At 40.5% G+C, this 24,158-nt stretch overlaps 1 protein-coding gene and 1 long non-coding RNA gene across 4 annotated transcripts in view; one reads left to right on the top strand and one right to left on the bottom strand.

Moving 5' to 3' along the window:
- Window positions 1-23,293, top strand: TMEM154 (transmembrane protein 154). Its single transcript, XM_045017859.1, has 6 exons — window positions 1-143; window positions 7,187-7,513; window positions 10,735-10,762; window positions 12,325-12,410; window positions 14,654-14,714; window positions 19,681-23,293. Exons 1-6 carry the CDS (start codon window positions 56-58, stop codon window positions 19,694-19,696), a joined length of 606 nt encoding a protein of 201 aa, XP_044873794.1. The 5' UTR covers window positions 1-55; the 3' UTR covers window positions 19,697-23,293.
- The window catches only part of LOC123370931, a 61,037-nt gene continuing 47,886 nt past the window's right edge, over window positions 11,008-24,158 (bottom strand). Inside the window, exons 3-4 of one of the 3 annotated variants that reach the window (XR_006579642.1) lie at window positions 13,243-13,317; window positions 11,008-11,120 (exon numbers count right to left, since the gene is read on the bottom strand). This is a non-coding gene — a long non-coding RNA (uncharacterized LOC123370931). Of the gene's footprint in view, window positions 11,121-13,242; window positions 13,318-14,280; window positions 16,889-18,748; window positions 19,476-24,158 lie in introns of those variants that run through there. The other 2 variants (XR_006579640.1, XR_006579641.1) reach the window with 2 other exon arrangements.

Genomic DNA, 24,158 nt, shown 5'->3' with positions numbered 1-24,158 from the left:
GAAACAGGAAACGTACTTGTTCCTGTAAAACAGGGAGAAACTAAAATTGAGAATCATGCCTAATCACAAAAAATGTAACATTCAGAAACAAAACTTCATGCTGTTTTTTGTCCTGTTTCTCGCAGCAGGATCTGCCAGATATGGTAAGTAATAAAGTGTCTTTCGCATTCTGAAGTAGAACTATGCAGACATGTTTTATGCCTACAGCGACAGAACTCTGTTAGAGGGTAACACCCTTAAAACCTGATCTCTCTGTAGGAGGTTTATGAAAACTTGCACTGTTTGTTTTAGCTTTATTTAACTTTGCTACTTTTGTGTGTGTTTAATACAGATCAGCTTCACCTGCAACATTTGGATCCAAACATCCTTAAATCTCAGGTGTTTTTAGATACAGGGGTTTGGTTAACATCCATCACTATTTTCTGTTATGATTTCCACCATTTGGTGTATTTTGTCTGTAAAAGTCATGTCCTTTATAACGGCATTTAATGGACAAAAAAATTTACTCCGATTACAGTACATTCAAAGTTTTCAGTTGAATATTTCAAACAGCCATAACAAACAACTTTTGTTAAGCAAAATAATAATCTAGGGATGGTTCATACTGTTTAAAAATATTATGTGTTGCAGGCTTGAATAGTTAAATTATGAAGAAAAAATCATTAAACCATTACATGTACAATTGTTTCATTTGTATTTTGCACAAGAAACAGAGGCAGTAACTGAACAATGTTGGTAGCTGTTTTAAAGAAAACTTACAAATTGTTTTACTTATGTGCCTTTGGGTGTGAAACAAACCACTGTTGAAATCCTTTAATATACAGTGGTATTATTAGCTCAAATTGCTGTATCACATAACAGTTCTGCACAAAATGGGGAGAAAGGATAGTCACTCTGTTATTGCTACCGCACTTTTATTATGGTTTTAATGACCATGGTGAAAATGGATTAAAAAAAAAAAGGGATTATAGCCATGCTGTAAGTCTGGGCAATAGTCCCTGTCTATACTACAAACTTTACCGTGGTTAAGGGTAATGTCTATACACACAAGTGCTATAACTGAATTATAACATGGCTTGGTCTTGTCTGTGTAGATGGAATAAAATTGTGTTACAATCATGCTAAGGACGGTTATAACCCAAGTTATTAGAAAAAAGTCCCTGACCATAATTATCAGGGAAACTATGCAGAAGAAGTCTTTCTAAATTTGGTCTAGTAATAATGAAGGACCAGAGCTCTCAGGCGGTCTCTCTAAGGTCTCACCTACGTGTTTGGGGACTATTTAGAACACAGTATGCCTTAAAGATGGTGAAAGCACAATTAGGTCTTGCAGTGTGGATAGGATTATGTTATAAATAACATTTCCAAAGTATATTAGAGTCTTGCAAAGTCAAAATCCCACAAGTTGAATTACAGCTAAAAGAAGACAAAGCAGTAACAATCTCTGAGGAAAACTGTATTGTAACCAACCCCCTCACCACAGCCAGCTTTATAATGCAGATAAAAGTTGTAAAAGCTGTGCTGGTATTCCCTGGAGTGTTCCATGTCCCTTTGTACTATGTTGAATGAACATTTAGGAAGTTACAGAAAAGGCTTCCTCACTTACTGAGCTATGCCACAAGAACCTTGTTCAGCCATAGAGATAATGGTATTCAATAGTGTTTCATGCAGAGGATGTCAAGAGCTAAGAGGTGATAGAATTTGTGCTGTGTATGCCCATGCTATTATCACCTTTAGCCATAATTCAAGAGGACTTCTCAGTTCAAGAGCCAAATGTGCTGTAGATTGTACGAACAGCATTTACAGACACCCTATAGTTTGCTGAAAAGACCTCTTAGGTCTTAGCTAGGACCACTGGGGGATTCTTGTTCTTGATCTCTTTTCCTTAAATTAATGAATTTTAAAATGGATCTGAACACATATCAATGTTTGTAGACAAAAACTTTTTTTTAATCTATGAGGAAGTTTAGTATAATTGCTGAAAATGGAAGTAAAATCAGATTTCCTTTTAGTCACTATGAAGTTGTCTCCCTCTCATGTATTTTGAGACCAAAAATGTGCATGTAGATTTTCTAGCAAACTGATAAAGCAAGAGATGAGGGTTTGCTAGGATCCTTCTGTCTGGCCTGGTGCAGCAACTGCTAGCTTGCTGCATCATCTCTTTTTAAAGATGCATCAAAGTGCAACTCTCTAAAAAGTGGCCATGTAAAAATAGTACCTTTTTACGCAACAGATTAACTCTGTCTGTGTATTCAGCCAGATATTCCCATTTGATTCACAAACAAGTTGTTACTGCTGTTTACTCCTGCACTAGAGAGCCATCTCAGAGAAAGAGAATCCTTCTTACACATCAGTTAAATTGTATATCAAATTCCAGTCAGTGGCCCGTGTGCCGTGTTCGTGAAGGTATCTTATGATTGCTGGTGATAAAGGCTTCAGCTCATTTGGTCTTAAACACAGAGGTCCTCTTGAGTGATACCTTAAGGTGAGAAGATTCACATCACAAATTTGTGAATGCAATGGAATTGCACAAGATGTCATTGAGGGCAAAACTGAGACAGTAAGGTTAAACATAAATGCATAATTTGGTCTGCAGAACCTTTATTACTGTTGATGATGAATGATCCCAGTTTGACTCCTAGATGCTGGTCTGAATTTGCAGGACTGACAGTAGAAATGTCTATACCAGGGATGAAGTTGTTCCATCATCTAGAAATAAACTTAAGTATATTTCCCTCCTGATTCACATCTATCTGGACAAGACTTTTTTGTAAGCACCCATTTTCTACAGGATCTTTTCTATTGATTTACCCCCACAAACATGTGGCTGTTTTACCCCTTCAGGACACCATATCTATTAATCAAGCTGGTCTTCAGTTGTTTTAAGGATTCCTACATATCATATTTGAGGCATGTTTCAACATGTTACCTAGGCAAGCCTTGCCCATTTCAAGGAGCAACACTCCCTAGATCAACAGTTAAATGTAATCAGATAAAAGAGAATTGAAATGATGTAGAGAAAAGTTATTAGGTAGAAAGAAACACCTGGGCAAACTGGAGGCCCCCCCGCACACACAGTGTGTGTTAGTTAAAAAGTCCAATGGAAAACAAAAATCCTGCCAGTATTCCATAAATAATGCCACCTGGAGAAATTTTTAAAAGGATGTTATGAGTATAGGGGGTATTAACAAACACAGTTATGGGGCACTCCAGTTTACACAAATGTTTTTTTCAGGATATAGAGTATTTTAACTCTGGTTTTTTAGCCCAAAATTGAGTTTTCTTTCACATGGACTATTTGTATTTTATAGCAAAGTTTGGAGAAACCAAAATTCCCTTTAAAAGAAAAACTGATTATTCCATCAATTGAAATCTTTTATTTTTTTCCCTTTTATTTTGTGCTTAGGTACAAAACTGTAATTTTAAAACATTCCCCTCCAGGGACTTGTTTTATCAAAAAAATCTAGGTCTGCTCTGGCAATTTTATAATAGGATGTATTTATATTCTTTAGAAAGAGGAAGCTAATTACGTGGTTTTTGCTTTGTCCTCCCCTTCAAATTAAAAAGAGAAGTCTTGTTTACCTGCCTACTTCATCAAGAAGGCCAACCACTCAGAGCAGGAAATGCAGCAAGCATTGTGTTCAGATGTGGCAACAAAAATATCATTATTGCTTTTGTTGTGTAGAGAAATGTGATCTAGTCAGTACGGCCAGTAATGAGAGAGAGTCAAGCAAGATTCACCAGTTTCTCACCAGCAGCTTTAAAGAGGAGAAGATGCTAAGCAAGACTGCATGCCTTAGTATACATATCTGCAAACGATACTGCTTCTCCTTTTCAAAATTTGAATGAACAACTTCATTCATTCACTAGCACAACCAGTTGTGATAAAAGCCCTATTGTGAAATTTAAAGCAACTTTAGAGCAGCTGCTAAATCTTAATCAATTATAAAGGGCCCAATCCTGATACTCTTACTCATGCTCTGTAATATTGTATTCTGTGAGGAGTCACATTACTGTTTGTGGATTAAGGTGCTCTTCGCTGTGAGTTAGGATGTCAGAATCTGGCCCAAAGAAAAGGACTAATAGCATTAATTTGAGTCCCAACAAATGAAGGCATGTTCTGTGATAGCTCCCATGCTTAGTGCCACCAGTGCATTTCAACTCTGATCTGTAACTCCTCCTCCCACTGGGTGGAGCTATGTTACACTATGCAGTGACTGTATGATGTTGACCAGTGAGGTCATCACAGTCATCATCTATCACTTGAGACCTCAGCAGGGCTGGCGAGAGCAGGTTCAGGCCCCAGTGAAAAATTTTTTTCGTGCCCCCCAGCAAGGGCGGACTGGCTAAACAGGGCTGGGGAAGCCGGGCTCCGGGCCCCCTTATGGACCGCTGGGCCCCGGTAATTTGTATCGGCTTCCTCCCACTCTCGTCAGCCCTGGACCTCAGTCATGCTTTAAATTTTGGCTGCAGTTAAAACATAATTTCTAAATGCAGCAGTTAAAACACAGGAGGTAACAACAATATGCTGGAAGCAGCACTGTATAACTGGCTACTGAACTGCTGAAGGATGTATTTAATTCTCTCAAATTAAATCACTTAGGAAAAAGAAAGTGGGGATAGATGCTGTTTTGTCTCTAGAATTATGGGAAGTGAACAAATATACATGTTAACAAGGTCACTCTCTGTTATCTGAAATTATCTTTGGCTGGAGCCTGGAAAGGGGAATTTTATTTAATAGAGAGACAAGTGATCTGAAATCTGCTTTATAGCTTGAACATGGCAAATAAAGAACAGAAGAGACACTGGAACAGTCTCTCTGGGACATCAAATGCAAAATATATTCCAGCTGAAAGTTTAGGATTGTGGTTAATGAGATGTTACTATTTGTTCTTGCTTTCAAGTGTACATCATGCTTCAGACATTTGAAAAGCTTTTATAAATTCTTTGCTCCTGAAATAACAGAAACCTAAACTATTCCCCCCCCCCCTTTCCCCATTTGTACTATTTTTAGCAGTGGGCTTGTTGCTATCAGTATGTTAAGTAGAGGAAGCTGACAGATTTCAAGAGAAGAATGATCAGAGGAGGGATAATTAAGCAAATGCGGATAAATGGTTCTGTGACACTGAGTTGGTTTATCTGTTATGTCAGTATTATGGTTAGCCATGCAGGCGTCTGCAACACACATGTCTATACTGGTGCGTTGGCCCATCATGACTAGATGATGATAACTGTCAAATAGAATTGCTGCAAACACTGGTGGTGACTAGAAACAATTTCTGGGAAGAAGAATCAGGAAGAACCAGGTTGCAAGGAATAGAAGTACAGTACAGTAACTCCTGTGCCAGTGGCTCCTCTTGATAGGATTTAAGCAGAACCAAGAATATAATGGGTTATCAATGCATGCAAAAATAAGAAGATGCATGTAAGAGGTCACATGAAGGGTATTACCTACCAAAGAGGCAGAGATTCTGTTTTGCTGTTGAATGAAGATTGGAAATAGTAAATAAAGAAGTTAAGTTTTACTAATTAATGTTTTGTAAAGTGCTTTGAAGGAGATCAGTTAAAAGTTGTTGCTATGTTTTGAAGTAGTCTGATGACTTATTTTTAATATTAAACGTTTTGTGATGATGATTTTTAGTAAAGGATAAAATGACAGGCGCTCAGATGATGAGTATGGCATAAATACCTAGATAGATAAATCATCGCTACAATAACTTAATGCAATAAACTCAAATTATTTTAATAATTTAAAATCTTGTTCCCTAGGATACAGCCTCGAGAGACACTTATCTCCTTCCAAAATCTAGCAGTAAGGAAAAGCAATTGTGGTCCAGTGGCTTAAGCATGAGATAGGGATCTCGAGTTCTAATTCCGTTTTTTTCACTGACTCACTGTGTCCCCCCTGGGCAAGCCACTTCACTTATCTCCCTTTATTTCCTCATTTGTAGAATTGATATAATTGCTCCTCTCACAGGGTTGTGATGAGGCAAAGCAATTAATGTGTAAAATACTATTGGTCCCAGTCCAGTGAAGGTCCTGAGTGCCTCCAGCATGGGGCTGAGAATCTTTAGCTCTCATTTAAATGGAAGCTGAGGAGGATCAGCACCTTGCAGGAAGATGTTTAGCACATCACAGAATCGGATCCCCAATATGTTGTTAAAACAGCCAGACAGTCTTACCCTCATAGATTCAGTACAATGAAAGCCACAGAACACAGGATACTGTCTAAAATAGCAGACAACACTGAGCAGTCACAACTTCAGCTCATTTTAGGCTGAGAGTTATTTAAGACTTGATACATGGAAATGTACAAAGGACTCATTCCTGCACCCTTCACTCAGGCAAAAGCTTCCATTGACATCAACAGGAGGTTTTGCCTCACAATAGGGCCCACAACTTGTTCAAGTTGTTCGAGTGATAAACACCACAACGGTTAATAAAATCTATCTGAGGAAGCCTTGAATAATCCTGCTCACCCAACGCAGGCAGAAAGTTTTCCCACATCACAGTGATCGATGTTATCAAGTGTAGCCCCATTTGCTTGAACGAACAAACAAAAAACTCCACCCCTATTAGATTTGAAATGAGGGTAGCCAACTCTTTAGCTGCTATTTGTGCTATCCTGCCTGGCTGTAGGAGGAGTTCTACTCACTGCCTCATTGTAGGTGGAGGTGGAGGAACTGCAGTTGTGTCTACTAAATTCTCCATATTCTTGGCTCCTCCAGTGCAGAATCCACAGGGAGGATGAGTGAAAGTCAGCAGTTTCTATGGGCTTTGCCTTCTCCTGAGCTAGACCTATTCCCGCCCCATTCTGGCTGCCAGTGTGGTGTGGTTGCGTGGTGTGTGAGAGAATGTATATTGTGCAAGAGCAAGAGGGTGGGTGTGGTTGTCTGGGAATGGGGTTACACGTGTTGCTGTTTATAAGAAGAGCAAGCTAGCAGAATTTTGTCCAGATCATACATTTTTTTGACAAATTGGCAAGGGTGATGTGGTTATGTATGAAGTGCCCATCACTGTGGTCAGTCAGTCTGCAGACATTCAAGTGCAGTTTAAAAAAAAACCAACAGGATGGGTACAGGAGAAATGAAGAGGAAATTTTAAAACCATATGCTTTGACACTCTATCTATTTTGGTTATCCAATTAAAAAGTGACAATGTTAAGATGTTTACATATATTTGGCAGGCACTGCAAATGAAGAAGCTTCAGGAGATGGTTCACCCGCATTGAATGTCGCAGTAACACCTAGACCAGAGACATCTGCAGTATATTTTACAACTGCAGGCGACCAAGATCTGAAACCTGCCATCAAACCAACAGAGATTGAGATAAATGTTGAAACAGGAAATAATGCAAGTACTGAGTTAGATTGTATGAATAATGACAACACCCCAGAAACAGCAGGTGTACAGCCTGCCTTAATGTTTGGCATTCCTGTGGTGATACTAGTCCTACTAATTCTGCTGATCGTTTTCTTTGTGATACGTCATAAAAGGAAAAAGTCTAAGCAAGGTAAATTTTAGGACTTCTCAAATTTTAGAAGGATCTTTGTAGAAAATATTGAACATGAACAGGAAAGGATTTCAGAAAATGGAATGCAATGTTTATGATGTATTTCTCTGTCTAGTGATACTTGAATTTTCATATGCAGAAATGCAATGTATTATGAAACTCTAGAGTTTTGTTTTCCTCACTAAATCTTAGCACAGTATGTACAGTGTATCCCATGTAAATTGGTCTAGTTCTGCTTCTTAGCACCCTCTGCTTATTTCTCACATCCATGACAGCTATGGGCTATAATAAGATCCTCTGCCATCTTAGCCCTCTGGTAAAATTTAAGGGAAAAGAGAGAACTATTTGACCATGCATGGTTTTTTTCTTGTTCTGTTCTTATGCTTACTAATTCACTGTTGAGGGTACTTCTCTAATGAACAATTTACTTCTTTCATTACTGACAGGGAGAAACTACCTGAAAATAAAAGCAAAATCTTGATAAGAGTGAATTTATCTTCGCACTTCAAGGGAAGCTTTCACAGAGACCCTGTAGTGCGATTGCTGTTATGAAACCACTTGTTCAGATCAGCCTAAAGTGCTTAAGAATAATGTGATCAGGATAACTGTATTCTGCAATAAGATGCAATTTCAGGAAGGTACATACACTCTACCTCAATAACTCCGCTGTGTGAAACAATAGGAACTGAACAGAGGAAGGGCCTTAAAGATATAGAGTGATATAGGAACTTTTGAAGGAGGTGTACTGATATATTTTGGAATATTTTGTACTGTTAAAAGTATGTCAGCCTACAAATATTAAACCATAAATCAAAAGTTAGGGCCAACCTTTCAGTGTGCCTCTGAAAATGCCCCTTCATTAGTATTGGGTACATCACTGACATACACCAAATGGGTAATGAAGCTTCTGCCTAGTTGTTCATATGTGTGGGAGCCGTTCATGTAAATATATGGGTCCATTTTCAGAGGCCCACTGGAAATCTGATCTTAAAGATTGCTAGCGCACAATTCTGGGTTCCTGCTCATAGGTGCCAACTTCGTGGGTGCTCCAGGACTGGAGCACCCATGGAAAAAAATTGGTGAGTGCTCAGCACCCACCGGCAGCTCCCCGTGGCCCTGCCTCGCCCCCCTGCTCCAGCTCACCACTGCCTCCGCACTGCTGTGTCCTGCTTCTCTCCCCTCCCTCCCAGCGCTTGTGCCACAAAACAGCTGATTCACAGGGCGGGGAGGAGGGGGAACATGGCGTGCTGGGGGAAGAGGTGGGGCCAGGATTTGGGGAAGGGATCCAATAGGGGCAGGGAGAGGGTGGAGTTACAGCAGGGACTTTGGGGATGGGGTTGGAATGGGGGCAGGTCCAGGGGCAGGGATGCAGTGGAGTAGTGGCGGGGGCATGGGCACCCACCAGCACTGGAGAAAGTTGACGCCTATGTTCCTGCTCACTTTTTCCTTTTGCTTGGAAGCAATACATTGGGTGTCTTAGTCTTGTAGACATTCTACTCAGCCTATTCACTGCTCCTGACATGGCAAACAGAGAGATAAGGTAGATGCGCTGGGGTAGATTGGAGGCTTTGGTCTCTTCTGGCTGGGCTAAATTTAAAATGAGCTGATTTGAACCATAAAATAATTGTACAATGTGGATATTACATCCAGCCTTTTATTCTTTTTATTACATGCTGGGATGCCTAAAGCATTTTGAAGCCTGTGCAGAAGAGGTTAGTTCTCTGTATAGTGGCCTGCTATATGCCACACCACCTGACTGCTTGCTTGCTTGCTTGCTCACTCTCTCTGGTATTTACAGCTATCGGTGTATGCACATTTCCCTTCTGTTCTTCCCACGGTTTCTAGTACTCCTTAATATCTCACCCTACCCTCAGTCCTCTTTCATTTTCCATCTCTCGTGTGGCTTCTCATCCAGTTTCCCTGACAATTGTTCCCTTTGGTCTCTGTAATTTAGCACTCTCTGAGATTTCAGCTACCATTCAAGCTTCTTTACCTTTTCCTCCAATGTGGAAAAGCAGCTCCTATGATCTTCATAAATAGGTACACTACACATGGTCTGTCTCAAAGCTTGCAATAAGCCAATTTTTATACCAGTTGTTACTTTTTCAGGATGTCACTTTCCTCAAGGAACTTTGCGTTTCCAGTCTCCTGTTCACATTCTGAATGTTAGCTCCCACTGCACTGAGCTGTATTTTAGGTTTACCTCGGCTACTGATTTCTGCTCAAGCCAAACAGGGCGAGGTGACTCGTGGGAGGGGCCTGGGTCAAGTGTCCCTCCAGCAGCCGGCTTGGGTGGGGAGAGAAGGGGGTGGGGCCAGAGACTGCTCCAGCCACGCTGCCTCGGATGGTGCGCAGTGCAGCGCAGTGGCTGACTGGGAGAGTTCCTGGCTGCCCCCACCCAGGCTCAGCTTCTGGGCACAGTGGCCCAGCAAGCCGCAGCCCTCCCACCCCTGTGGCATGCTCAGAGTCGGCTCCTGTCATCAGAAGTTGAGCCTGGGCAGAGACTAGAGTGGACTGCTCCTGCCCCCTCCCCAGCCAGGCGCTCATAGCCAGCTACTGCTGTGCGCAGAGCATGCTGGGGAGGAGGGAGGGTCTCCGACTTGGTCAGCTGGTGTCTTGCAAGCCAAGCCCAGGCGGGAAGCGGCCCGCTGCCGCCACAGCCAGGCTCTCCTAGGCAGCTGCTGTGCTGCACTGGGCAGCATCCGAGAGTGGCTCCGGGGCCTGGCTGCCAGGGAGAGCAGCCGAACATGCCGGGGGGAGAGCGGGCAGAGCAGGAAGATAGAGTGTGTCTCCTTCCCCCCCCCCGGTGTAACGTGCAGTGGGGAGGGGCCGGGAGAGCATGGGGCCCTGGACTGGGGGCAGGGAGGAGCCACGTGGGGAGATCACGTGTCCTTCCCTGGAGCTGGTGCCCCCCAGTCATCTCATGTAAATTAATAACCAGCAAGAGTTGTTGGTGGTCAGCTTCTTTTAGTACATTAGAAAAAATTACTGATTAAAAGCAGTCAGCACCTACGTAAACTACATACTACGTCGTTAATGGAAGAAAACGTATAAAGCATTTTAGTTTTAATCTAAAGGATAACCAGTTATATATTGAAAACTGTTCCGTGTTTAAAATAAACCTACTGCAGAATTTTCCCAGCTATTTGGGATATCACATTAAGAGAAAATGGATAGTTAAAGACAAGTTAACTATACATTTTTAACTTATTTTATTTCAGATGAACTGGGAAGTGAAAATGTCAAAAGGTAACATTTATAGATACTGCTCATTGTTCTAGCTTGTTTCTTAAAGTAGACCATGTTAATTTTTAGGGCCTTATTGTTGTGGTTTTAAACTTGTATGTCCTGCACGTCTTGAGAAGTTTATATTTTGCACTTTCAACACTTTTACTCTTTCTCATTAATTAACCCTAGAGGACGCTAAAGGACCCCAAGACCCACCAAATAATAACCACTGTTGTATTTTGTGGTTGATGTATTGTAGGGTGTATTACCTCCTGCTAACATTTGCAGGCTCCTCTGGTGATTATAGGACATCTGGCTGCCACTGTGGGACTTCTGATCCTTCAGCACATAGACTGCAGGTAGCAGAGGGAGGTCGCACCTAACAGGGAATACAGGCTTCTGTTGGGATTATTTCAGCCACACAGGTGGCGTATGACATAGGTGCCATGAGGCCTTTGATCCAGTCTGCTGTCTACAGCCCCACGACTTGTTTTGGGCACGAGCCACCATTGGTTCTCTTACTCTAAATGTGGATGCCGCAGGATACAACTATACTTTCCGTAACAGGGACAGGCTTCTATCTGCCCAGAATAAAGCTTTATGTCATGTTCAATTATTTTTCAAATTTGTTTGCTCATTATTACATGACATGTAAAGATTCTCTGGAGCTCATGTGAACTGAATAACCCTTGTCCAATAAAAACAAGCAGGCTGCAGAATAGTTCTCAACCATTTGATAGTTGTTACCTTTTTATTTATTTTACTGAGATCCTTCCTCGTGGTAAGTGGTGAAAATTATTAAAATGGATTGGGGGAGGGAAGATTCAGGGGTTCTCAAACTTCATTGCCCTGCGACCCCCTTCTGACAACAAAAAATACTACACAACCCCAGGAGTGGGGACCAAAGCCTAAATCCGCCTGAGCCCCGCCGCCCTGGGTTGTGGGGCCCAACGCCCAAGCCCTACCACCTCAGGTGTGTGGGTGGGGGGGGGGGGCAAAGCAGAAGGCCAAGGGCTTCAGTCCCAGGTTGGCAGGGTATAAGCCCTGATGACCCCATTAAAACAGGGTCACGACCCTGAACTGCTGCTTTAATTCATGCTAAAAATACAAAATAAAGTTAGCAATAGTCTTTCAACCATGAGGCTGTCTCTAAAAATGATCAGTAAAAGAAAGAGTAAAATTAGTAACATGTAGTTAGTATAGTTATGACCTTTTCTTTTTAGGTCATTGCTGAAGCCAACCTCCTGGTTGAAATAGCATTTCTAACTTGGGGCTCTATCTTGCTTCCATTGAAGCAATGGGAGTTTCACCATGGATTTCAATGGGGTAGGATCAGACCCATTATTTTCTAATTTTCTATCTACAGTGTGTAGTTAAGATACCCATTTATTCCATTGCGGGCCGTGATTATTTGTTTTTTACCTGATGGGCTGACACATCTTCAAAAAGTAAACTCACTAGAGCAGCATTGGTGTCCGACATGTAAGGCCCAGAATTATACAAGATTGATATGATGCTGCTATGTTACATGTCTATTTGAGTGAAACATGTTGTCTAACCCATCTTTTGTTTCCTGGATCAAGCCCTATTTTTGAAGAAGACACACCCTCTGTTATGGAAATAGAAATGGAAGAGCTCGATAAATGGATGAATAGCATGAACAAAAATGGTACTGGTAACCCTCCAATAATTTCTCTCTCTGTGTCTGAGGTAGCCTCCATGAATAGAAAAAATACCACAGAGCTATTTTATATTTGTGTTGCTACTTTTCCTAAAACATTTTTAGTCCTGATCTTAAGCCTACAATACTAGAATAGTTGCACAAACAAATATCAGGGGTATTTTAGGCTGGCTGGGTGCTTATTTTTATCAAAAGTTGGGATACTATAGATATAATACCATAAAGGTTTCAATTTTCAGTAGAAGCTTTCATTAAACACGTGTACTGTATTTATATTTTTAAATAAAAATTGCTTTTTAGGGGTTAAAAATTGTCTCTTTAAAAGATCTGTCTCTCTCTCAGTATTCAGTGTGTCTGGACTAGAGTGCTGCATATTGTGCCATTCTAAGAGAAATCACTGTTTACTCATAGCCGATAGCACTATTTACTTATTGCACTGCTGCCAGGATCATCTTCCTGGCTCATCACTATGACTACATCACCCTTCTTTGCATCCTTCCACTGGCTCCTTATCCTCTACTGCATCAAACACAAGCTCCTTCTTTTTGCCTTTTAGGCCCTTCACCATTTAGCTTCATCTTATCTGTCAGAAATACTGCTTATCAAGCTGTGAGCCTCCACCATTAATTTCTCAGTGATCCTCTTCTCCCTGAAGCACCTCTGTGCTTTCTCCCAGGCTGCCTTCCCTTCCCCAAATAGGCACAGAGACCCACCCCCTGCAATTGCTGCCCCCGCCCCACCCCTCCTTATTCACCTCCCATCCCTCTCGCCCCCGGGGCTCAAACTCCCCTCCGCTCTCCCCCGCCCCAGCACCACTCACCCATTCAAACCAAGCCCAATGGAATCCGCACGGCGGGTCGAGGAGGTACCTGTTCATCCGGCTCCATGTGCCCACCTACAAGGGGAGAGAATTGGGAGGGGTCAGTGGCACAGCGAGCAGGTCCAGCGCCCCCTGGAGGCAATGGAGATGCTCCCAGCGGCTGTTGCTTCTGGACCACGGTGGTCTCACAGCCCCTGGTGGATTGGAGGGGGAGGGCATGAGAAGAGCTCGCAGTCAAAATTCTCAAACGTGTCACCTAAGCTGCCTTCAAGTCAGTTCTCAAAACTCACTTCTTCCTTAATGCATAGAGTTAACTGCAACCTGATTTCAGCTACACAGGTGGCACCTTGTGATTACTGCTCCATATTGGCTAAGAATTGCACATATTCTAATATTTTTGTTGCCCATCCCTTGCCCCATGCCCCAAAATGCTTGTTTGCTTCATCCACTTATTATACCTTGTCTTTCAGATGGTAGCCTCTTTTGGTAGACACCTGTCATTTCCTGTAGGTTTGTACAGTGTTTAGCAGGATGGTCCTTTGACCTTGTTAGTCTGTAGACACTACCACAATACAAACATTAAATAATAACAATACTATGTCAATGGCTTTAAATACAATAGATGGGGAAATATTTATTGTAAAAAGATGTTAACAATTTTTTTAAAAGTCAGCAAACATTTCACGTATTTCTTCAGCAGCAGCACCACATACAAAAATACCCCAAACTGCTGGCTGTACTAATCTTGTGAAATAACAGATGTGATTGTAAACAGTAGTACTGTGCATAGCTAACACATAGCCCTTGTAGTCTGAGTTTATGGCAAAGATGCATGCAAACAAGGTAAGGCACTTCCTATGTGTATACATACATCTGCACCAGGGGCGGCTCTAGCCATTTCGCCGCCCCAAGCACGGTGGCACGCCGCGGGGGGCGCTCTGCCGGTCGCCGGTCCTGCAGCTCCGGTGGACCTCCTGCAGGCGTGCCTGCGGATGCTCCACCGAAGCCGCGGGACTAGCGGACCCTCCGCAAGCACATCTGCGGGAGGTCCACCAGAGCTGCCTGCCGCCCTCCCGGCGACCGGCAGAGCGCCCCCCGCGGCATGCCGCCCCAAGCACGCGCTTGGCATGCTGGGGCCTGGAGGCGCCCCTGATCTGCACACAAACAAATGAAATAAATATCATAAAGGTTACCAGGTCTTCCACTACAGCCACAAGGGCAGGACATTTTTAAATAGCTGATAATTATATTAAACAAAACATATGAATGTGCAAATATTACAGATAAAAAGAACTATACCTGTACCCTGGAGTTTTGTGGTTTGCAGTCACTACTCTGAAAGTGAACACAATTTTGAAATGTCTGAAAGAATTACCAAAGGTAACAGTGTGGTTATCTTTTCCCTTCTTAGCTGACGGTGAATGTTTACCTACTGTAAAAGAAGAAGAAAAGGAATCCAATGTCTTCACAAGGTACTTTTAATTCTACCATTGTATTACTCTAAGAAACACTATCAACATTAGTAATTTGAAAATGTGATCTACTTTTTTTTTCTTTGTCTACTTCTAACATTGATTTATTTAATTAGTTATTATGGACTTTGATTTCTCTTCAGACAAATGCCTCAATGCTCTTTTATCTTTAAAAAAAAAGTGTCTACTTGTAGCTTTGCACCCACTAAAAACCCTACAGTAAAAAGCCTATGTGTGAGAGAGATGGAGCAAACAGAATTTTATTAGTTGATCAGATTTTAATTGCCATTTCCCAAGGTATTAATATGAGCATGTTGAAAAATCCATTGTTTGTGAGCTGTCAAAAAGAAAGGTCAGTCAGCGTAAGACAAAAATCTTGAGTCTTATCTTTTACCACTAGGTGGCTCTGCTTGACTGAGAATGACTATCACACTTTTTGGCTTGTGTAAACAATTATTATATTTTGCATTTAGTTACCAAGATCTGTTGTTATGAGATGATAATACATAACTCATTTGTCTGCAGCAAGTATACTGCTGGGCTCTGAGTTTGTCCAATCTCACAAACCAAGTAGGGTCAAGCCTGCAAGATCAATAGCTTGACAGACCTTTAAAGAAAGCCAGCAGTGCAGTAAAAATGGTTTTGTTGCTTCAGGAGGTGAGACTCTCCCCTCAAAGTCAATATTGAGTTAATCTCCTACATGGTATTAAGGGGAGGAGGGAAACACTGTGCTGCTTTCATTCAGATTAGATTTAAAAATCAAAATCCTGATGGCTTGGTAGACAGTAAAATTCTCTTGGCATTTTTCACAAGGGTAAGGGCATGAACCCTGGTATCCTGAATAAACTGGCCATTCAGTTCTGCCTACCTAAAATTGCTCCTATTCTTCAATTGCTCCTATTGGCTTCAATTGCTCCTATTCTTCTCTTCTTGTCATGCTCCTGCATTCCCACCATAGAGGTGGCTGCATTTCAGTGGTAAGTGAAGTAATTAATCTCTAAGATATATAATGATGAACAATGACACAGGCAGAAACAGTTCTGCATAGATGCCATGTCAGTAGTTCCAAATGCCATGGGGTGGTTCCAGTAGAAAAGAGTTGCCGAGAAATCAGCTGTGGAAAGGCTACTGGGGCCCATGAGGCCACACAAGGCCTCCTCATGGGTGTTCTCAGCCTCCACAGATTCCTGGGGATCCAGCAGCTTTGGGGTGGAGCCTATAAACTCTTTGGTGGGGAAGCAAATTCCATGCTTGCAAACAAGATGCTTGAGGGGGGGGAGAGCATGGAGGAAGGGAGAGATTCTCCTGGAGATTTCTTTTCCCAGAGCCCCATTCCAGGGAGATTATCATGGCAGATGATGAGCTAAGATAAGGTTACTTCATCATAATGTGGGTGCAAGCAACTAGTCTCAAAGAGCATTTTTAAAAGCTTGTGTGGTATAAGTTGTATTGGTCACATGCCTGGTGAGCAAATAGTGTGTTATATGGGGGGAGGAAGAAGTGGTTTGGTTAATGTTTACATAGTGACTTGAAATGCACACCAATGCAGTGTTTCTGTGTGATCCTCCCTCCCCAACTGAGGAAGTTACAATCAAACCTCCCACCAGGATTGTGTTCCAAACCCATTCTTGTTTAGGCTCATGTAACACCCCATCCCTAATGAGCTTCCATAAACTTTAGTTAAAATAATATATAGAACCTTGTAGGGTTAAGCTTTGTTTCTGCTGCACTCAACTTCCACATTCAATTCATATAACTGATCCTGCATGAAAAGATGAAAATTGACAGTAAAGACAGGAAGTGATCTGGACTCTGAAATATATTTTCAAGAGAAGAAAATAGAAAAGCTTAGATGGTGGGAGATGGGTCACAAGAATGAAAGGATCAGATCCATGAGCAAGTCACATTCAGGGATCAGATGGGGGCGGGGAAAAGAGTTGCAGCCTACCCTCCGTTCACCAAATGAGAAGCCATTTATAGAAGATAACGTAGATCTTCCTAATATGTTGATCTCTTTCTTTCATGCCTTGATGAGTGAAATAGTTGTATTGACAATACATCATCATTAGCTTCAGAGCTGACTCAGGCAGTTCACATTTCTCTCAACGCTGTTGTTCCAGGATGTCTGCAGATACCGCTGCATCTGTTTGCATTTGAAGACATTTCCTTTACAACTATAAAGACAAGAGAAATTACTCTTTTAAAAAGTGAAAGCTTAGATTCTGGGTCCAAGATGCAACCACCAGCAATCAGACTGTGAAAAAGCATGTAATAGCCCTCCCGTTTCTCTGTTCCTTCCTGTGTATAAGCCCATCATGATGACAGATGAAGAAGGAGGGGGCAGAACTGAGAAGCCATGGATTGTAAAGATAACTACACACCCTTTCTCTAAAAGTTAGATTTATCATAGGTCCTTGCTTGCCCAGACTTGAATTAGCAAGTAGAATAAGACCAAGAGTTTCTTAAACACCTGCTAATACCAATACTGGAAGTGTTGCTGCAAAAGCCATTTTTAAGATATAACCTTCCCTAGTATTAATTTTGTTCTCCAAAATTACATAGCTATTGAATTACAACTCTTGGCATTTTCTTAAGTGTTCATTTTCAAAAGTATCAGCTTGACCTACCAATTTGAGTTGATATTTTATTACCATAGGTCTAGTTAGGATAGTCTTGTGGCTAAAAAAGCAAGAATCTGAGGCTGTCTACCCTGCCCCACTGTTCAGCCTGGGGAGTGTCTGAATACAGTGCTGCACTGTAACTCCCCCATGTGATGCTGCAAGCACAAAGGAAAACGTTCCTAATTCACATTAATGTAGTCCTGTCTGACAAGGACTATACTAGGAATGTTTTAGTTCATTGCCACAAATCTACACGGGGAAGTTACAGCACAGCACTTTTATGCGGACTCTTATGCACACCCCTGTAGTCCAAACTGTGGGGCAGTGTAGACAAACCCAATGTCAGGAGAGCTGGGTTCTTTCCTGGCTAGGCCCCAGATTTCCTCTGTGATTTTGGCCAAGATGTCTTTGGGCCACTCATTGCCTCAGTTTCCCCAACTATAAAATGGGGATATTGCTACTTCACACTGTTGTTATGACTTAGGCCCTAAGTCAGGAAAACATCCCTATTCAGGAAAGCACACATAAGCATGTACTTACATCCCACTGAAGTCAACAGAAAGTTAGGCACTTTCATTAAAGCATTCCTTAATTGTGGTCTGAGTTTCTTTTAATATTTGTAAAACACCCTGATGCCCAGTTGAGGGGTACTGTTGAAATGCAAAGTGTTATGACTGATTCTTTTAAATTTAGTTCCAAATTCAGGAAGACGGACTCATTTAGGCAGAATTTTTTTTTAAATTATGTAACTTTTTTTTTTTAATGTAACGCTAAATAATTCTACAATGCAAAGAATCTTAGCCAACTTTTCAATGCCTTCTTGAACAGACGTGGTGATCCTTTTTGTCAGGGTTTTTTGTTCTTTTTTAAAAAAAAATTTTTTTTGAGGAAAATTCCATTTTCATCAAAGTCCAAATGTTTTGAAAAACGCGGTGATTTCAACTACATTTTGTTTTGAAAAAAAATAAATGAAGCATTTTTGATAATGCTGAAAAAGCCGTTTCAACATTTTTGGAACAGACCATTTCAATTTTTCATTTTGAAAGAATTTTTTCAAACAAAATTCATTGTTTTTATATTAAAAACACTTTAAAATATAAAATGTCAAAATCAGAACTAAATTCTTAGATTCTCCCAAAACTACATTTTTTCAGAGTTTTCATTTGTAGGATATTTCTAAATGTTTTGGTTGTGTTCAGGGCCGGCCCCAGGCACCAGTGAAAGAAGCAGGTGCTTGGGGCGGCCAATGGGAAGGGGTGGCACATCCAGGTCTTTGGCGGCAAGTCTCTCAGTCCCTCTCAGAGCGAAGGACCCAGCGCCGAATTGCTGCCGAGGAATGAAGCAGCACGGTTGAACTGCCACCGAAGTGCCGCCAATCGTGGGGGGTTTTTTTTTCCCCCTTCGCCACTTGGGGCGGCAAAAAAGCCTGAGCTGGCCCTGGTTGTGTTCCATTTTGGAGTAGAGATCAAAATCTTGCAAAAAAAAAAAAAAAAAAAGAAAGAAAGAAAGAAAGAAAAGGAAAAAATCTGATTCCCCACCCAGCTTTATTATTGAATCTTACCAAACAGACATGTTTTGCTGACAATGCCTCCTGGGTCACATAAATAGAGGAAAGCAAAATACATAGAACTATTTTAACAGCTCGTTTGAGGAAGTGTGTTATTAAAGTCAAATAAATGAAGTAAAACAGCTATTATTAAATTTTAAAAAATCCTGTTAATCCAGCATAAAGTTATAGATTTCAGCACACAAGGCAGGAAATTACAGTACACTCGGGAGCTGCTAGCCTATGCTGAATTCTGCACCACTACGCCTTCAATACTGCTGTTACCTGTGCTAGCTAGAATCCAAGTTAGCACAGGTATGCCTAGCCATGCTGCAATCACAACTTCACTTGCAGTATAGACATATCCTAAGTAACAGAAAGATCTTTTTGTGTTACAATAAACAAAACAGGTTATTGGAAAAAATACCTGAGAGCAAATTGTTTATGTGTAAACAACATGAACAGAAGGGGGGCGGGGAAGGAAACGATTTGTCTTATATAAGAATGGTTTTAAAAAACGAATTCCATATGGTTCCCATAGCACAGAAGCTGGGGTGGGTGTGTCCGGAGGAAATATGATTTGTCAGGGTTTGTCTGGAAACAGAAGAGAGAAATCAAATCAGCTCCGCTCACACTGCCTGGTATCACAAACACGTTCATTTTATGGAATCTATAACCTGTGTTTATTTTCAGTCCACAAGATCATCATTACAATACACTGTCCCACCACTACCACTGAGTAAACTTCATTGGAAAATTATAGTGACACAAGTTGTTTCTCTCTTTAATACATATACAGTGACTGCGAATCATGAAGTCCAAACAGCACTGAACTGGTTAAAGGGAAGCTGTGCACAAGGCTCGTAGTCCTATCCCACAGATACTAGATGAACTGGATGTAAACTTAATTCGTCTCAGACAGCGAGAGAAGCAAATGCTTTGTTTCCTGTTGCATGCATTCTTCATAATGGAGGCATCACCAATAAAAACAAGGAAATGCATTACAGTAAGATTAAGGATCTGGTTTAAACTGCATTGCAATGAAATTTCAGCATTAATATAGCGAGAACAGTCCTATTTCTGAAGGTCCTCAGAACAGTCCATGTTCCACCTTATCCTCTATCAGTGTGTGGCTGTGATATGTATGACTGCTCATGTACCAGAGTTCCTCCATAAAGCATCACTGTAGCCTTAACTCCCAATTTCCTTGTGCTAGTGGGTTTAAATCAGACTGCTAAATTCATAATCTTGTGGGGTGGGGGTTGTATATAATTTACTTTTTTTGTAATGATGGAATAATTTGTGTTGGATTTCCATTGATGAAGTAAAAGGCTCTGACTGCCAGAAGAGATTTGATGCCCACTAAAAAATTAAACTGCTGAAAGCTACAGCATGGAGGATGCTCCTTAAAGCCAACTGCAGCCCCAAAGGAGGACCTAAGGTTTGTCAAATGTTTTAAGATTCTCAGGAGAAAGGTGCTATAGACGTGGAAAGTTTTATTTTAAGATTTCCTCTCAGCCGTTGAACCGTAGTCCTCCAGATATTCTGAGCTGTTCTCTCAGCTCTTCTCTCAGTTCAGGGCTATTTTCTAATAATAATTAACTCTAGGGATTTTCAGTTTAAGGTACTTTCTGTGAAAAGCAGGATGAATATCAAACAACTGGATACCAAACTATTCTGAACATATGCATCAGAAACTGCCTGCCCACGATTTTTAGAATTAACAAGTTGATTCAGATGCCTCAATTTTTGGGTACCCAACTTGAGACACCTTCAAGGGAGGATTGCTAAAGGGTGGATGCTCAATATTTTCTAAAATCAGGCCTCTTACAGATGCCAGAAGTTGGGCACCCAAATATTGTGGAACCCAAAAAATCACTAGCCTCTTTTTTGAAAATCATAACCATGGGTTTTTTTAATGTGTAACAAATGTGTGGAACTGAATGTTAGTTAATGTAGATTTTTGTCCTATATTTAAAACATTAACCTCAAGTCCTAGCTAAATTTACTTTCTATAATATATTATTTTGTACCTGGGCAATATATTTTTGAGAAGTTGGGCACAACTACTTTAAAAATATTTTTCCATGCACAGGTTTTTTTTGTTTTTTTTTTTAAGTGAGGCTATCATCTAACCCTCACCAACCAGCCCAACATTTTAGGGGGTAAGCAACTTGAACAGTATGACTTGCACTGAAGAATTTTTGCTCTTTATATTCTCAGGTGGCCTTCTTGAATTTCTTCTTGGCTTAAATGTAAATACTTCTACAAAAGAGTATTTGGTCTGTACATTGTTCCCAAGTAGTTAATTGCAAGTATTCAGCCACTGAGCTGTGGTGACTTCATTTTTCCTGACTGGATGAGTTTATCTTTGAGAATCAGGTTTGAGTTCAAAATTAGTTTTTCACAAAAATTCTCCAACATTTCCCAAATGCTCTTGACAGTAAATTTGTTCAGTAGAATATTTGTCAAAAACAACAAACACGACAAATTAAGCGGAAGCAATTTGATTCTCAGGAAGATTTTTTGTAGTATTTGCTCAACTCTGTTAGCAACTTAGTAAACTAGAACCTGGATGTTACTCTGGCATTTTTCACTCCTTGCAAAGAGTAATTCTGAAGACAGCATAAAAGTAGGATGATTTCTAGAAGAGAATGTGGTATAAGATGTATTTTGACAGTTGTAAGAACTGTAGAGTTCTATGTCAGTCAGTTCCAGTCTAACATTTTTAGAGCAAGGGCAAGCATTGACTAGACTGCTCTACCTTCATTTCCCATCAATCCCTTTCTTCTCCTCCCCGCATTTCCTGTCTTCCCCATACCATGACACTCCTGTCACTCACCCCTTTCTCCTTCTTCCTGTTTGAGCTTATGCCATCCATTCTTTCCGTATGTGGCTGTCATCAATATCTGTCTCACTCTTTTCCTATCATCTCAATTCCTCATCTCAAACCTAGGCGACTTCAACCTCCCTACTGATAATTTATCCAGCTTCCTTTCTTTACTCTTTATTTGACCTCCTGTTTTGGACTGATTTCTCTACTCACCAAAAACCTGATCCATTGCTGATTGACCTCAGAAAGTTTGAATCAGGCCTCACTTTGATTACTTTCTTGGCTTTCCCTAAGTACCATTCTCACATGTCTTAGTCTCAGAGTTCCTTCTCTCAAACTCACCACTTACTTAATATTGCTCATTCCATTAACCTTTTGTATTGCTCATCTGCTCTCAGTTCCTTCCTTTCTTAATTTCTCTCACCTTTTACAACTCTATGGCCATCACATTCCTCTCCCTCAGATTAGTTTCCATTGCTCATTGCTCTCACAGCACTGTCCATCCAGACATGCAGAAATTTGCTTTTCCTGCATCTGTTTCCACCCCCTCAGATGGTCTCACTGCTGAGTACTTCTCAAGAGAATCCAGGGACCATAACTAACTTCCTCCATTTTCTTTCAGCTCTGCCTTTTTCTTTGCTACATCAGTTTGCTGCTCCTCCATGATTGACTTCTCCTCCTTCTTTATGAATAGTCTCTAAGTTTTGCAAAACTTAATCAGTGGGGTCATCAGCTATTAGATTATATAAACATCAAAATCCCACTGGCATCAGAACACAATTTAGGCCTCTTTGTACATAATGCTGATTGTTAACCCGATTTGACCTAATTCACTACCATTTTGTGCCATTACTACCTCTCAACATAGACTGAGAAAAAATATTGTATTTTAAAAACAATTATTAGTACAATGTTATTCTAAAATGTCTCCCAGTTTCATTCCTCCTACTTGTTGGAATTGTTGCCTCCTTTTTAATTTTTGTCTTCCACTCATTACTAGGCACTGATCAATACAATTCAATATAAATTAGAGAATATAATCTGCTCATTTGTCCAGTAAAATGGCGGAAATTAAGTTAGTTATTGACTCAGAGAAAAATAGTGATTGAAAATTAAATCTATAAATTGAAGAGTGTAATTAAGAACTACATTTTTCCTACAAGTGATTAGAAATGCCTATGTATTAGCAGAGAATCATTAACTGACAAATAAAAATAATTCTTCTGTGAAGTTACTTCAGTATAAGCTACTAACAGCTAATACCAATAACAGTGAATTGGTACCATGATATTTTGATCATAAAATGAGGGATCACTTTGATTTACCTGAATGCATCTAAGAGGATGAATTTTTTGCTATTATGCATTTGCACTTCAGCAATCCATAAATATCTATAGACAGATACAAGCGCAATGCAAATTGGATAAAATAGGCAAAAATACTTTATAATGCAGAATCTGAAAAAGTCTATGAAAAATCCATTTTCCATTCACTTTCAGTATATGGAAATGCTCTGTTTGTGCCAGCAAATTTCAAGTGAACTTTTAATATAAATATTTCAAAGTGGGAATATAATTTTGTTAAGCTGTTAATAAAAGTTTCATATTTAAAAAAAAACACTTTTGAATAAAAGAGTTTTAAAAGTATTCTCACTGGAGAAGGCTTTTTATCTTTTCCCCACCCTTTTTATCCGCCCAGGTTCTAACTACCATCAATGACATTCTTTGGATGTTTATAGTATTTATTTATGCAGATTGCTCAGACAAAAAAGAAGGGAGCAGAGTCACTCATGGCACATATATAGCATAACCTCATAAAGGATTCAAAATTTAGAAGAGCAAGTATAATGATGGGTTAGTGCACTAACCTTTCATCCTTGTTGACATGCTTCAACATCACTTCCACTTTACCAAAAATTGTTACATTGTAATGTGAAACCCTGCTTTATGCTGCCTCCTCTTTCATTGTTGATCCAGTTACAGTCCTATTTGGATATTCCAGATAATGCACACTCAACATGAAATTCTCATCCCCTTGAAGTCAGTTGCAAAATACCCACCGACTTCAGTGAGATCAGGATTTCACCCATAATATTCTTCCTTGGCTGACTTTTTACCTTTCTATTGTATCTGAACAGAGAGCTCATCTCTTTAATGATCAAACACTTCTGAAGCTATTCTTATTACTCACCAAAATGGGAGTCTTTAACCTGATAAACTGCCGAGATCAACCAAGCTGCTGAGGTCTTTTAAGGGGAAGCAAAGTTTCCAGTTAGAAATTCAGAGAGATTAACAAAACAGGACAGTACTTTTGTCCATTACTGTTACAGGAACAGGTTCACTAAAGGGGAAGGAAGTGGTCTTGGGATCCTCCAAAAGGCTTGACTCACTCTCCATTTAGTTTTTTTAAGTTTAATATTCAAGACCTCAAGATGAGAGCTCTGA

Source organism: Mauremys mutica, chromosome 5 (assembly GCF_020497125.1).
Source record: "Mauremys mutica isolate MM-2020 ecotype Southern chromosome 5, ASM2049712v1, whole genome shotgun sequence".
NCBI classification, from domain to species: domain Eukaryota; kingdom Metazoa; phylum Chordata; order Testudines; family Geoemydidae; genus Mauremys; species Mauremys mutica.
Note: the sequence above shows the minus strand (reverse complement) of the source record. Positions and strands in the feature narration are given on the sequence as shown.